Raw genomic sequence first — 15032 nt, 5'->3', positions numbered from 1 at the left:
GAATGCAACACAACAGAAGTAGTACAGGAGAAGATCCTGTGAACGGGATGCGGTGTGGGCAACTAGAGGCCTGCAGTAGCCACGGCATCACATGGAACAGGTGCCACTGAAGGCGCTCACAGATGTCAGACAAACGTGCAGATCACACAGCCTGCAGCAGCAAAGAGTGGTGGTGGAGAGCACCAACAGCATCACCAAGCCGATTTAACCCCTGCATCACCGACCCAATGCCACTGCCAGAACAACAGACCTCTAAAGCCAAGACTCGATCTTTTAAAGAAAATAAAATTGGCACTGACTTCAGCAACTATGATGTGTAGGAAAATAACTGTAGATGCTGGTACAAATCAAAGGTATCACAAAATGCTGGAGTAACTCAGCGGGTCAGGCAGCATCTCAGGAGATAAGGAATGGGTGAAGTTTCAGGTCGAGACCCTTCTTCAGACTGAAGGGTCTCGACCCGAAACGTCACCCATTCCTTCTCTCCTGAGATGCTGCCTGACCCACTGAATTATCCCAGCATTTTGTGATGTCAGCAACTATGATCGTCTATGGACTGTGTCTTTGGTTGCATTACATTCTTTGTTTTTGCACCATTATAGGTACCTTGTACAGGTGCTTCCCGCCTTACGATGCTTCGGCTTCCCATATTTCGACTTCGCGATGGTGCAAACGGTAGTGAGCTGCAGCTCGTTTCCGGCCACGTGATCACGTGTATTCAATGCATTTCGGCTTCCGATATTTTCGGTTTTCGATGGGTTTCTCGGAACATAACCCCATCATAAGTTGCGGAGCACCTGTGTTACGGTTATTAACTTGTTGCATTCTTAATTATAATACATTTTTGTGTTTTTCCGTTTATGGGCCTGTTGAGCTGCAGCAACCAAAAATGTCACTGCTCCCTTATTGGTACATACAACAATTAAACTCTGGTAGCTCACTTATTTAAAAGCCTGTTTAACGATGAACAGTAATATCTATTTACAATCATAGCATTTCCTTAGAATCTCTGAATTTTCATGTTATAAACACTTACCCTGGACCAAAAAGAAAGAGCTCACACAAGAGAACCGATTTTGATCTCAACATTCAAAGTTGTACAGGTCAAGATAAACGGAGTCAATTCTCCCAAGTCAATGAGTAAACCTAATGCCCGGTGTGGAAATCTGCCACAAGAACTAAACCACCAAAGTGACGGTTAATCCTTCGTCCAACTAGATCTGAGTTTTGCTAGGGCTGCTGTAACTGTTTAAAACAAGGAGGTTGGTGTTGAGTGGGAAGAGCATTTAAGAGACGAGGGATCCCTCAGTTAATTTGTTAACAAGTAATCAACAACGATTGTTAGTCAAGTTCAGAGTGTTAATGCTAACCACCATGAAGTAGCCTTCCAGAACAATTTTCAATTAATATAATAAAAGATCTCTTAGGCATGGTACACAAGGGCAGCCAGGCCCATAAGAAAAATCTCAGAGGGCAGAGCCTTTATGGAACATGGGAGATAATTGATAGAAAATGAAACCAAAAACATTATTGTGGTTACCATACAGCATTAGACTCCATTTTGAAGACCTTACCAGTGCATGTTCTGTTTCAAAGTGTTCTTCCATCTCAGATTTGGGAAACGGTTCATGGCAAAACCTGCAGAGATCAATGTTCCTTCTACAATGGATTTCATGGATGGTGAAGTTTGTTGCAGGAATGTCTCGTTTGCTGACGATGAAAAAGATTGTTAAGTTTAAAGTAAACAGCATCTGCTCCACTTGTACATTTAAATTTGTGCAGTAATACAGCTGCCAACAATGCACAGTGTAAGGCTGTTTACAAAACAAACAGAATCTTCGACAATGATTTAAATGATAGACATTTATATTTTAAAGGTAACAGTTCTGAGCATCTCAGATAAACAAAAAGCTGGAGTAACTACAGGTGAGACAGCATCTCTGGAGAAAAGGAATAGGTGACGTTTCAGGTCGAGACCTTTCTTCAGACTGCATCTCAGATTTAACTTTAAATCTGTACTATCAGGGTGAATAAAATTGCATATAATTTGCTTCAGCTCCCAACGGAACCAAAGGCGGGAAAACAGCATGCATCTCTGTTGCAAAGTCTGCTTATGTTGCTTTTGGGTGATGGGTATCCATGACTGTACAACAGCTGCATTATAATCCAACTCCAATTCATTGCAAAAGAGGGAATGCAAGGAAATATAATGGAACTTGCTGGAGTTCCGTAGCAGTCCAGAAGGTTCGCTACCAGGGGCCGATAAAATAACTAATTTAATTTTAATCACTTAGCTTAAATAGATTTTAATTATTCAAAAGGTGTTTAAATGTCCTTTTAATTGATTAAGAATTGAAGTGATTTTTAGGAAAAAATCTTCCATCCACTCGATAGATCTTAGCAATTTTGAATGTTTCTAAACATCGGGGCATTCCAAAATGGCAGCTTCACAGTTGGGCTACATTGTGCAAAGGCCTTCCTACTGCAATGGGCTTCACCTTTTTTATTGGAACAGGTTAAGCAGGTTAACACTGTCCAAAACAGAAAAGGCAACTTCATACTTGTAATGTAAAAGTGCTGAAAGATATGGGGAATCACCCCCATTACCGAGTTTTGGCCTGAATTCTGGCCTATTGTTTTAATAGTGATTCACATCTTTCCTGAATATTGTTTAAATTTAGGGCGGACAGTCTTTATAGGTGGGGCCCTGTAAGAATTTAATCTTAGGCAGCTCTGTTTTCCAGTAGGCGTTGCAGCGAATGTAGTGACTAGCTTATGACAACAGAAGTGTTAGACATTATCATTTCAGGTCAGCCCCTATAATTTTATGGCTGACGCTGATCAAAATAATTTCACATCAGCAATCTTCACTGTTCTACCTCAAGTGTCTTCCTGTTGAGAAATAACAAATTACTTCTGCACAGCTGGACACTCACTGAAACTGCCAATTAAATACTTCCACATACACAACTGTTTGGAGCAGAAATTGCATTGATGAGGCATTACATTAAATGAGTTCGCAGATATAAATATATTTTAATGCAAGTTTTGCAAAGATTCTTTTCACCAGTTCTCGGTTTAATGGCGACGCTGCCCTAGCAGCTGTGGCTTACCTGCAGTCCGTTTGTCTTTGTGTGTTTTTTGTCTTAATTGTAGTGTTTAGATATGTAGTGGGGTTTTTTGTGGTTGTGTGTTATGTGGGGGGGGGGGGGGGGGGAACTGTAAAATTGTCTCTTCCCAGCGGAGACGCGACCTTTTATCTTCTGGGTCGTGTCTCCGTTCCCGCTGCGGCCTACCATCGGCCAAGCACCTGGAACTACCTGGGCTCTGGTTCGCTGATCCCGTGGACTGGACTTACCATCTGCGGAGCTGGCTGCCTTCGGAGGCTGCGGGAGTGGCTGCGACTCGCCTTCGGAGGCTTCAGCGCGGGCCGCGTGGACGTCGGAAGCTCGCAACCCCCTGGGTGGGGGCCGACATCAGGAGCTCCGGCAGCGGCTGCGTCTTCACCCGCCCCGAATCGCGGGGCTTGGGTCGGCCCACCGCGGACCTTTCACCGTCCGGCGCGGCATGGAATGTGGCAACTCCAACAGCCTGACCGCGGGAGAAGATGGCAGGGGAAGAGAAAATACATTCTGTCCTTCCATCACTGTGAGGGGGTGACTGGAGGTGACTCACTGTGATGGATGTTTCTTTTTTTTGTTTTGTGTTGGTTTGTGATTGCGTGTGTAATTGTTTATTTTTATTGCTCTTATTGTTGGACTGTGGGTGACAAAATCTCGTCCAAAAGACTTGTTTTTTTGGATGACAATAAAGGTTATTCTGATTCTGAAATGTTCCCGTTAGAATAAGCCAACTTTGATAATAGAACCTAACATTACAATCCCTCAGAGAACCACTTTTGGGCACAGAACACAAGTTTATGAAACACTGATAGTACAAATTAGCAAACAAATAAATTAAAAATGATAAAAATGGCATATCTGTTGTCTGCTTATTAAATATTATCAATTTTTCAACTCCAGCCGCTTTTTACATACAGATATAATAGTTAATTTCCACGGAAGGTTTAATTCAATATTCTTAAAGACATCAGAATTATACCCTATAAATAGCAACTTTGCAGACACTAATTTAGGTATGATGTATACGGGTGAGAAATTTCCACTTTGCTAACACATTGAGAAAATGAAGAAGAACAAATAAAACTAAATAATATAACAAGACAATTATTTGATAATGAGAGAGATGTACCTGGGGGGGACTGTTGGGGCTACAGGCTTCATGCCAATTTCCAGTTCTCTGCAAATGTCACTCTGTTTTCCCCACTATCTTTTTTTCAGGATTTAGACATCACTAGCAAGATCAGAATTTATTCCCTATTCCTAATTCCCCATGACAAGATGATGGCGAGCAAGCTCCTTGAACCATGGTGAAGGCACTTCCACAGCATAGTTTAGTTAAAAATTCAAAGATCAAGGACCAGCAACAAAGAACGGGTGGTTACATATTTCCAAGTTGCAAAAAGTGTAACTAAGAGGGAAAGATATTGACATTGGTGTTTGCATGTTCTTGAAGCCTTGCTCCTTCCTCACGTTAGAATCTGCAATCTGAAGAAGGGTTGACACGAAACGTCACCCAGTCCTTCTCTCCAGAGATGCTGCCTGTCCTGCTGAGTTACTCCAGCATTTTGCCTATCTTTGGTTAAAAGATTCTGTCAGAGTAGCCTGGATGAGTAACAGCAGTATTTATTGTAAATGGAAAATACTATATCCATTGTGCACTACCGATGGAAGGAATGAAGATTTAGGAGTGCGCTGCTTTTTCCTGGATGGTGTTGAGCTGCAAGCAAGTAGATCAGTTGGCCTTCATAACAAGAGGAGTTGAGTATAGGAGCAAAGAGGTCCTTCTGCAGTTGTACAGGGCCCTAGTGAGACCACACCTGGAGCATTGTGTGCAGTTTTGGTCTCCAAATTGGAGAAAGGACATTCTTGCTATTGAGGGAGTGCAGCCTAGGTTCACGAGATTAATTCCCGGGATGGGGGACTGTCGTATGTTGAAAGACTGGAGTGACTCGGCTTGTATACACTGAAATTTAGAAGGATGAGAGGGGATCTTATTGAAACATAAGATTATTAAGGGACTGGACACGCTAGAGGCAGGAAACATGTTCCCGATGTTGGGGAAGTCCAGAACCAGGGGCCACTGTTTAAGAATAAGGGGTAGGCCATTTAGAACAGAGATGAGGAAAAACATTTTCACTCAGAGTTGTGAATCTGTGGAATTCACTGCCTCAGAAGGCAGTGGGGGCCAATTCTCTGGATGCTTAAGAGAGTGTTAGATAGAGCTCTTAAAGACAGCAGAGTCAAGGGATATGGGGAGAAGGCAGGAACGGGGTACTGATTGTGGATGATCAGCCATGATCACAGTGAATGGTGGTGCTGGCTCGAAGGGCCGAATGGCCTACTCCTGCACCTATTGTCTATTGTTCATCCAAAGGAGTTCCTCCAAAGATCTCCAGCATTAAGAAACATTTGAGGGCTGAATACGCCAAGCCTGCCCCAACATATCCCAAATGTAGTGATGAAGTAATAGCTGCACTTCCAGCCAAGCTCTTCTCATATACAGTTACAAATTGGCACCTACCCCACAGTGTGGAAAATCGAACAGGCATATCCTGTTCACAAGTAAGAGTAACCTAATCTGTCTAATTACCACCTAATCAGTTAATTCTCAATCATCAGTAATCTGACGGAAGCTGTCATTGACAGCGCTATGAAACATCATGTACTCATCAGTTTCACCTGGACTATCCCATTCCAGATCCCATCACAGCTCTAGTCCAAACATGGACCAAAGAGACAAATTCTACAAGTGAGGCAAGAATGACTTGACATCAGGGCCACATTTGACCAGCGTGCATCAAGCAGCCTGAATAAAGCTGAAATCAATAAGCATCGTGGCACTGTCTCGAGTCTTTCTTTGCACAAAAGAACATTGTTGAAGTTGTTGGAAGTCAACCATAACAGCACTGTGACATTACTGCTGGATTTCCTAGACTAACCACCTTCAATAATCTTTCTTTCATGACTCCTCACCAGATGAAGCAGCAGAGCATTTACACAGCATGGTCTGGTCAGCATTTAATAATGGGCTGATCAATGGTCATTAACAGTGCAGTCACAAAAGGGCTAAGCAATGACCATGTTCAACAAGCAAAAATCTAATCACCAACCTTTGACATTCAAAACCATTGCTGTTGCCAAGCACCTCGTGAACAACATATAAACTAATAAATACTAACAAGGGGGTTTGATATTTGCTTGCATGAAAGGTTGGTGGTAGAGGAAACCAACACCATATAAAATAAATCAAGAGAAACATTGAGACTTTTTTGACATTGTAGCCACCAAAAAGTGTAAATAATGCATCTATATTTGTAGACACTCAGAATATGAAAATACTTTATAAACAATATGGATACTAAATCATTCAGGAAGTATTTCACTTAACAAATTTACATCTTCTGCCCTGCTGTAATAGACTTTGGATAAATATCTCAGTGAAATGTTACACCCAACTCCTAGGACATGACTCAACTATTCCACAAGCTTAATCCAGAAACCAAACTTGTAGTCTCAGACAGACAAAGCAGCTTTTAAAGACATACTTCAGCAATTTCCTGAAGTAATCATCTAAGTTAGTCTCTTACCAGTTGGCACAAGGCCGGGTTTCCTCAGCCTGACCTTCAGACATGGTTACCTTTGTTCAAAAGCTGCAAAGCAAAATAGGCAAATAAATTAAGTACTTCATGAAGTTTGCTGGTGACTAAAAACTTTGCAAATAGGATACTGACAAGGCAGTACACATTTTATTTCAAAAGAAATGGAAGGTTGCTGGCCTTTTAGATCAATCACTGTGCACATCTTTAAACCTTTTACCGCTCTTTCTCTGCCTCAAAGGAATGCTCCAGCCTTCCTTCAAACCATAACTTCAGCCAAAGTTCAGGATGCAAATAATGAAACCCATGGAAAAGTACCCAATCCAGCGTAGAATACGTCAATCATTTCAAAGTTTAATGATAACAGAATGCATAGGTCACGTACAAATCATAAATTTGCCCCACCAATGTTCAATACAGTACCTCCAAGCTATTACACATTTCCCTCCAAGTCAAACGGCACAATGTTAACTCGCAACCAAAGGGTCAGATAAAAATAAATGCAGCTATTAAGTTTACTCTGCTCAATTACTTTGTTATGTAGTCCTTTGCCTCTCCGAGTACTGCCACACTATTACATGACATCAACTTTTAAGCCCGTCAGTCTGCAGCAAGGCTAGTCATGTTAACAAATTGCACCATGTCAACCAACTGCAAATTCTTAGGCTTCAAATAATTTAAAAAAACATCCAGCAGATTTAAGAATTCTCACAGCAAGCTACTTTGGAGTTCACAGAGACTGAATTTCCGTTTACATCTTCCATTATATTAACAAATGTAGACTTAAGACATGGATACCATCTTCACCCACCTATGTTATAGTAATCAAACTATCAATTATATGGCACTTTCATCAAGTATTGTTTTGGGGAAACCTTTTAGTCAAGAAAAGATCTTAGCTCTTTCTTCTGATTAACATACCAGCACCATTGCAGACAAGTCATAAGCTCAACTGACACATTCAGTACTTTTACTTTCAGTTTCGGTTTCCCCAAAGGAAGTTTCAATTCTGTGCATTAAGCAAAATTCCCTGACATCATTTCAGGGACACTGATTTATGGACCATAGAGAATCCTGGATCACAAAATCACAAATTTCCAAAACATTAAATAAAATCTGCTGTGACAAAATTGAAAGGACTTAAAACTTGGGTGGCTAATATGCCTCTGTTGGCTGGCTAATGTGGTGTCTCTGTTTAAGGCGGACTCAAGAAGTTCTTTGTTTAAGAAGGGCAGCATGGTGGCACAGCAGTAGAGTTGCTGCCTTACAATGCTTGCAGTACCAGAGACCCGGGTTCGATCCTGACTATGGGTGCTGCCTGTATGGAGTTTGCACGTTCTCCCCGTGACCGAGTGGGTTTTCTCCAAGATCTTCAGTTTCCTCCCACACTCCAAAGACGTACAGGTATATAGGTAAATTGGCTTGGTTAATGTTTAAAAAAATTGTCCCTCGTGTGTGTAGGATAGTGTTAATACGCGGGGATTGCTGGTCGGCGCGGTCTCGATGGGCCAAAGGGCCTGTTTCTGCACTGTATCTCTAAACTAAAGTAAACTAGACTGCGAAGAAAATCCTGGAAACTGCAGACCAGCAAGCCTAACTTCTGTAGTAATTAAATTACTGGCGAGGATTATGAGGGATAAGATTTACATGCTTTTGGAAAGGCAGGGGTTGACTAGGATAGTTAACATTGTTTTGTGCATGGGAGATCTCAGTAATTTGTTCAAGTTTTTTGAAGAGATAACTAAGAAGGTTGACGAGGGCAATGCAGTAGACATGGTCCATATGGGCTTCTGCAATGCGTTTTCATAAGACAGGCTGCTCTGGGTGGTTAGATTGCATGGGGTCTATGAAGATCTAGTTACCTGGATACAGAATTAGACTTCATGGTAGGAATTAGAGGGTGTTGGTGAATGGTTGATTTTTGAACTGGAGGCTTGTGGCTAATAGTGTGCCTCAGGGTTCAGTGCTGGGCCCAATGCTATTTGACAGTGATTTGGATTAGCATGTACAAGACATGATTAGTAAGTTTGCAGGTAACACTAAAATAGGTGGCATAGAGAGTGAAGAGTGTTATTAGGACTAACTGCAGGATTCCTGATAACGCTCAGGAACCTCCAAAAGTTGGACTGAAGGCTGGCTGTATGAGGAACAATTTAGGGGACCAATGGGGTTTTTTTTCCCACATCAGTGTATTTTGAAATTTTAAATGGGCTATTATCACAGCATTTATTGTACCAACCCATGATGTCAGTGGCACAAATACAAAGAGTGAATAAGCCCCACCAATAGATTGCTGCTCTGGAATAGCACATATTGAACATAACACAACTGTCCAGTTCCTCTAATAGCTGGTTCAAATAATGTGTCCCATGATTTTGAACCACAATAGTCAGGTACGATAATTGTTTGGTCTCAGATGCATTTGAATTTCCTACCGGTTTTGATTTTTTTTAAATCAAATTTGGCAAAATGATAGTTTTAAAACACAAATTAGTCAATTTATATCTTGTTTAAGAGGCCCACAAATGAAACATGCTTACTATCAACAAAATTACTAATAAATGACAGACTAGAGCATCAGTACAGAATAAGATTTCAAAGGTCTGTTTATTGTCACGTGCACCAATTAAGGTACAGTGAAACTTGATTACTCGATTAAATTGACACACTGCCAACCAGATTACAATCAAAAGCTAAAATCTAGTTGGTTTATCTCCTTCAAAATGCGTAATCAACAATAATTCGCCCTGACTTAAGTATACTTTGAATAGTTTTCTGATCAATAGGGGAATTTTAAGTTTTTTAATTTCCAAGACATCAAGAGGATGCAAGGGAAATGTGAGATAAAATGTTTGAATTCCATGATAACAAAATTGTGAACTAATTATTTGCTCATTGGCAAATTCCAAGTTCACATTGAAGGATTTAACGTCAATTTTTGATCCAGAATATTAAAAAGCTTATTTTACACCCAAGAACATTAAAAAACCTCACTAAAACACAAATATTTCCTTGGGTATTTTCACAAACCTACGCATTTAGTTTGTCCGCCCCCCTGCAGATGCCAATTCAAATTGCGGTATCACTCAAGATGCACATCAGCAGCTGTGCAGTCCCTGACCTAAACATCCATTCCCTCAGCACAAAATAATGACAACAACAGATTATTCAATCACAACACGGCTTAATTTGTCCTCACCTGAAATCCACCCATATATTTTCCATTATGTATTTGTGGACACAATTCAAGAACACCAGCCCAGGCTGACCTTTCCCTTGTTTTGTAATGAGGGCAACTGCAGCACCTGAACTCACATCTCCATTAATTTACCACTGAACAACCCACAAAATCCAGTACTTTCTAAACTTTACAGATATATTAACACTGTTCTTACCCCTTATGGATTTCATGCAAGCAATATATCTGCTATATTCACCAAAGGCAAAAAGACTCTTGAAACAAATGTTTTTGGAATTCAACAAATCACAACTAAATTCGTATGCTGGAAACAGATAAAACACAGAAAGGTCTTGGAAATACTCTGCAATCAGCGTTGTCCCTGCTCATACACAATCATGGATTTGCACAGCACAGAATGGGGGCTTTGGGCCTCCCAAATCATGGCAACGGTTTCACCCAACAATACCAGTCCATTTGCTTCAATTAGGTTTGTACCCTTCTATGCCTATTCACGGACCAGTACACTCTCTGGCATCACTTCACAAAGATCACTGCGTGCAGGACAACTTCCCTTCAAATCTCTTTTAAAATATTCCTTCCTTTCATCGTAAACCTATGTCCTTGCGATTTTAATACATCTTCCATGAGACAAAAGATTCTGACTATATATCTTATCTCTGCCTCTTATAATTTAGTATACTTCTAGCAAATAATTCAGGCCACATACTGGTGAATCTCCTTTGCACCCTTTCATGACCTAGCTATCTGTGAGATGATAGCCAACGTTTGTGATACAAACTTTTGACAGTCGGACTCGGCGATGAGGCTGGACCAGATGGTTAACTGTGGAATGATGTTAAAAGACTGAATCACAATTGAGGGTTCCAACCGGTGCTACCTGCTCACAGTGGCTACAGAGCTGTTCCCCTTTCACAGCAAGGATTCTGTCCACCCAGAGGCACAATAAACATGACAATACCAGACATCAACTCCAAAATAAATACAGGGGTCTAATCAACTACTGGTCTTTTTTGACCTCATAAAAGCCTTTGACTCCAATTGAGACAGTGGGAGATTCTTAACACATTTGGCTGTCTGTAGAAATCTGTCTCCATATTGCATCTGATCCATGATAACATACAAGTTGCTACCTTAATTAAAGGTCCACAGCAAACCAGTGCCATAGGTGGTAAACAAAGTTGTACATTCAACCCAATACTCTAAGCAAATGATTCTTACCACAATACTTCACCTCAACTTCAACAAGATCTTGACAGGATTAGTATTATACAGGACATTTGGAAATCTGTTCAAACTGTGTGAACAACACCAAGGTCACACCAATTTCAGTCACTAAGCTGCATTATGTACACAACACAGGAGGTTGTGTACAGTTGGAGGCCTAGCTCTGTCATTGCCGATTCATTCATTAGCAAGCAAGACAATAAGCCTTACATGCAAGATCTGCAATTTAAAAAAACCCTCTTTCAACCTCCCATAAAGGATCTGACTTCAAAACAGGAAGTTAGAAGGTCAATGGTAATGGCAGAAGCAGTATACATACTACCGTTCAAACTACCCAATCATCCACCAAGCATCCCCTGCTCCATCGGTGTCAGTCTGCAGGTCCTACTTTGGCTTCATCAATAACCTTGCAGGCTATACAACTGGAGAGCAAACAACACATCCTCAACCCCCGAGAGACTTTAGCCAAAGGAAAGAGATTCCACGATTCTTTTGTATAAATCAGTTGAAAGAGTTTCATACGGAAGTTGTTCTTTTTGCAACATTGCCAGAAATGATTGTGTAATTTTTTTAAAATCACAATAGTAGTACAATCGATGTCTGTCAACAAGTCAACTGTAAACCACGAACCCTGTTATCAGAAAACAGTGACAGCAGAAGAATTACATTACAACAATAATCAAACACTGTACACCTGAACTGAATCAAAACGTATTTGGATGCTATTTTAAAAATATATATTCCAAATCAAGTAGTTACATTTAAAAATCGCCTTAAAAGTTGCAGGGCGACCCGTGAGTGATGGGACATCTTATCAAGTGTTATCCCTGGCCTGTGACTGTCCTTCCAATTACGTCAGTGAAACCATCCCAATAATGGATCCCTTCTTACGTCAGTAATAAAGATTCATTCGACAACAGGGAAGTCGCAGGTTTCAAAGGGAAAAAAACAACATTCACTCGCAGGATTTAAAAAAACGAAAACCATGACTACAACTTGCATCAGTTTCTTTCTTTGGCAAGTTGGGGAAGGGGGGGGGAGGGAGGGAGGGAGGGAGGGAGGGAGATTAATTCAACCGAGTTTTAACTTTGTTCAAAAGGACATTCACACTTTCTTTCCTTAAAAGGCGCTTTATGTCGAGATTGTTTAAAAACATTGAAAAGGGGCTTATTTTCCACGCTGGCATTGGTGGAGGTGTTGGTTTAGGGTGACCCCCGGGCGGAAGCAGCAGCCGTCGCACTCACCGTCCTCGGCCGCAAAAGCCCCTTCAACGAGTCCAAGGTGTGTCAGGGGGTTAGAAATGTCCCGGGGGTGAGGGGTGAAGTCACACACAGTTCTGCAAGAGTTCTTTGCGGGAGTCCTGCGCTGTCGGCCACATTCGTCTCCGGGGCGAGACACCGAACAAAATTGAGCGCAGGCGGCCCGATGTTTACTCACCTCAGCAACGACGCACACACCGACCCCTCCGGAAGTCCCGCCTACGCCCGACACCCGCAGCACCGCGTCTCCTATAGGCTGCCCCTGGCGTCCATCAGAGCGCCCCACAGGACGTCCCGCCTCCACCCGACACCCGCAGCTCCGCGCTTCCTACAGGCTGCCCCCAACGTCAATCTCAGCACCCCGCCCCTCCTTGAGTAGAATCGCAGAGTCATCGAGTGAGATAGCGTAGAAATAGGCCCTTCGGCCCAACTTGCCCACACCGACCAACGTGTCTACACAGCTACACTAACTAGTTACCACCTGACTGCGTTTGGTCTATATCCCTCCAACCCTAACACTTGGCCCACCCATGTGAACCTGGCCTCTATGGACCATCTGAATGTCTGAAGAAGGGTCTCGACTCAAAACGTCACCCATTCCTTTCCTCCAGAGATGTTGCCTGTCCCGCAGTTACTCCAGCATGTTGACTCTATGATGTAAACCAGCATCTGCAGTTCCTTCCTACACATCTGAATCAGAAAGGTTGGCCATGTTCTCCAGAGATGCTGGATTACTTCAGCACCTTGTAACTTTTTTTTTGTATATGAGCATCTGCTGTGCCTTGTGTCTAGGTTGGTGCTTCAGTTCGTGGACCCATTTATCTCCATTATTATTGGGCAACATTTGTTGACCGATTTATCTCCATTAACATTGGGCAAAATAAATGACACTCAATTCCAAATTGGTAATAATGCTGTTGAGTCACATAATACATAGATACATAAACAATAGGTGCAGGAGTAAGCCATTCGGCCCTTCGAGCCAGTACCGCCATTTAATGTGATCATGACTGGTCTTTTTTTATTGTAATTGTAATTGCTTGAAGTTAAACAACTAAAATTTGCACTTGACATTAAATGTCCTGAAGTGTTTTCAAATTGACGTAAAGGTCTGAGGAGAGGTTTCCAGATTTTTCTGGTATCGTAAACACCCAAAAGTATGTCCGTGAAGGAAATGAAAAATAGGGATGCTCAAGAAGCAAGAATTGGAGGAGAGCCCAGGTCTGTTGTAATTTCCATTCTCTACACCATGTACATCCTTCATTATAGACTCCAGCATTTTCGCTTCAAATGATGTTGGGCTAAAAGATTTTTAGTTCTCTTGTGTCTTAATGCTTCCATTGTTAAATAGTATGGTCACAATTACTGCCCTTCAATGCACAAGTACAATTCCAGAAGCTAAAGAATTTTGGAAAATGGTTATCAAAACGTCCACTGACTTTAAAGCTAATTCTTTCAAATCCCTGGGATGTAAATTACCAAATCTTTGAGATTTCAGTCTCACCAATTTCTCTGTTGTTTATTATGCTATTACTATCAGGTCCTTATCCTCGCTAACCCCCTGATCCTTTTGTACTTCTGGCGAGAGATTCTTTGTGTCTTCTTCAACGAAGAGCAAGTGATTTTGTTTTGCTATTTCCATACCTGCATAGTTTCCTTTGTTTACATATAAGACCCTAGTTGGCCCTGGGATTGATTGTACATCACTTTCAAACCAAATGTAAAAATTTAACCTATCATGATCACTCTTCCCTAAATGAGACTTGACCACAAGGTTGCCAATTAACCTTATCTCATTGCACAAAATAAGTTCTAAAGCAACCTTTTCCCCACATCGATTCCTTTACATACTGATCTAGAAAGTTATCTTGTATATATTCATAGAATTCCTCCAACCGATATGACATGCACAATATTATAACTACTATTTGTGACCTACAACTAATGTCTACTAATGTTGTCTGCCCTTTACTGTTTATTAGCATCACACAAGCAGAACAACATTGTGATCTGCCAAGGCAAGATTATTGCCTACAACTGTACTGATTATTTGTCACTAACAGAACTACTCTACATCATTTTGCTTGATTTCACTAAATTTCAAATATCTTTAAACATTTAGCACCCAGTTAAAGTCACCCTGCAGCCACTTTTCGATAATGGCAATGAAATCATATCCATTTTAAAACTTTGTACCTATAACTAATCTCGCTTGTTGTGGCAACGACGGTAAGCCTAAGATTACTGCCTTTGATGCCCTGCTATTTAGTCTCTTTCCTAGTCTCCAAAATTTGCTGCAGAACCTTGATTTATCCTACCTATGTTGTTGGGACTAGTATTGCTTAATACCCTCTCCTTTCGGCTTCAAGTGGAATCTATCTTTTCCCACTAATTCACTACAATTACTCAATTAGACCTCAAAAAGCACTGCACAAATATGGGACATCTACCATCAAGAAGAAAGTGAAGAACAATGGCCTCCCCTCACTGCCAGAAGGAGTGCTGCCTTCAGACCCACATCTCAGCATTGAGCGGTCAAATCACTTGACCCAAACTCCCAACATCAGCTGCAAGGCAACCTCTCTTCAGGGTGCTGCAGATCAACATTATTTTTGCAAGTGTGCCAGCA

At 41.4% G+C, this 15032-nt stretch overlaps 1 protein-coding gene across 3 annotated transcripts in view; it reads right to left on the bottom strand.

Annotated features, from left to right (window-relative positions):
- The window catches only part of LOC144606069 (TRAF-type zinc finger domain-containing protein 1-like), a 36386-nt gene extending 23763 nt beyond the window's left edge, over positions 1 to 12623 (bottom strand). For 2 of the 3 annotated variants that reach the window (XM_078421869.1, XM_078421871.1), the window contains exons 1-3: positions 12389 to 12574; positions 6710 to 6772; positions 1575 to 1710 (exon numbers count right to left, since the gene is read on the bottom strand). In XM_078421869.1, coding sequence (XP_078277995.1) covers positions 1575 to 1710; positions 6710 to 6753 — 180 coding nt within the window. In that variant the 5' untranslated portion in view covers positions 6754 to 6772; positions 12389 to 12574. The other variant, XM_078421870.1, reaches the window with a different exon arrangement.
- Positions 12624 to 15032: the final 2409 nt, after the last annotated feature.

The sequence above is a fragment of the Rhinoraja longicauda genome, chromosome 25 (assembly GCF_053455715.1).
Source record: "Rhinoraja longicauda isolate Sanriku21f chromosome 25, sRhiLon1.1, whole genome shotgun sequence".
NCBI classification, from domain to species: Eukaryota; Metazoa; Chordata; class Chondrichthyes; order Rajiformes; family Arhynchobatidae; genus Rhinoraja; species Rhinoraja longicauda.
The sequence above is the reverse complement of the archived record's forward strand: the minus strand, read 5'-3'. Positions and strand labels throughout refer to the sequence as shown.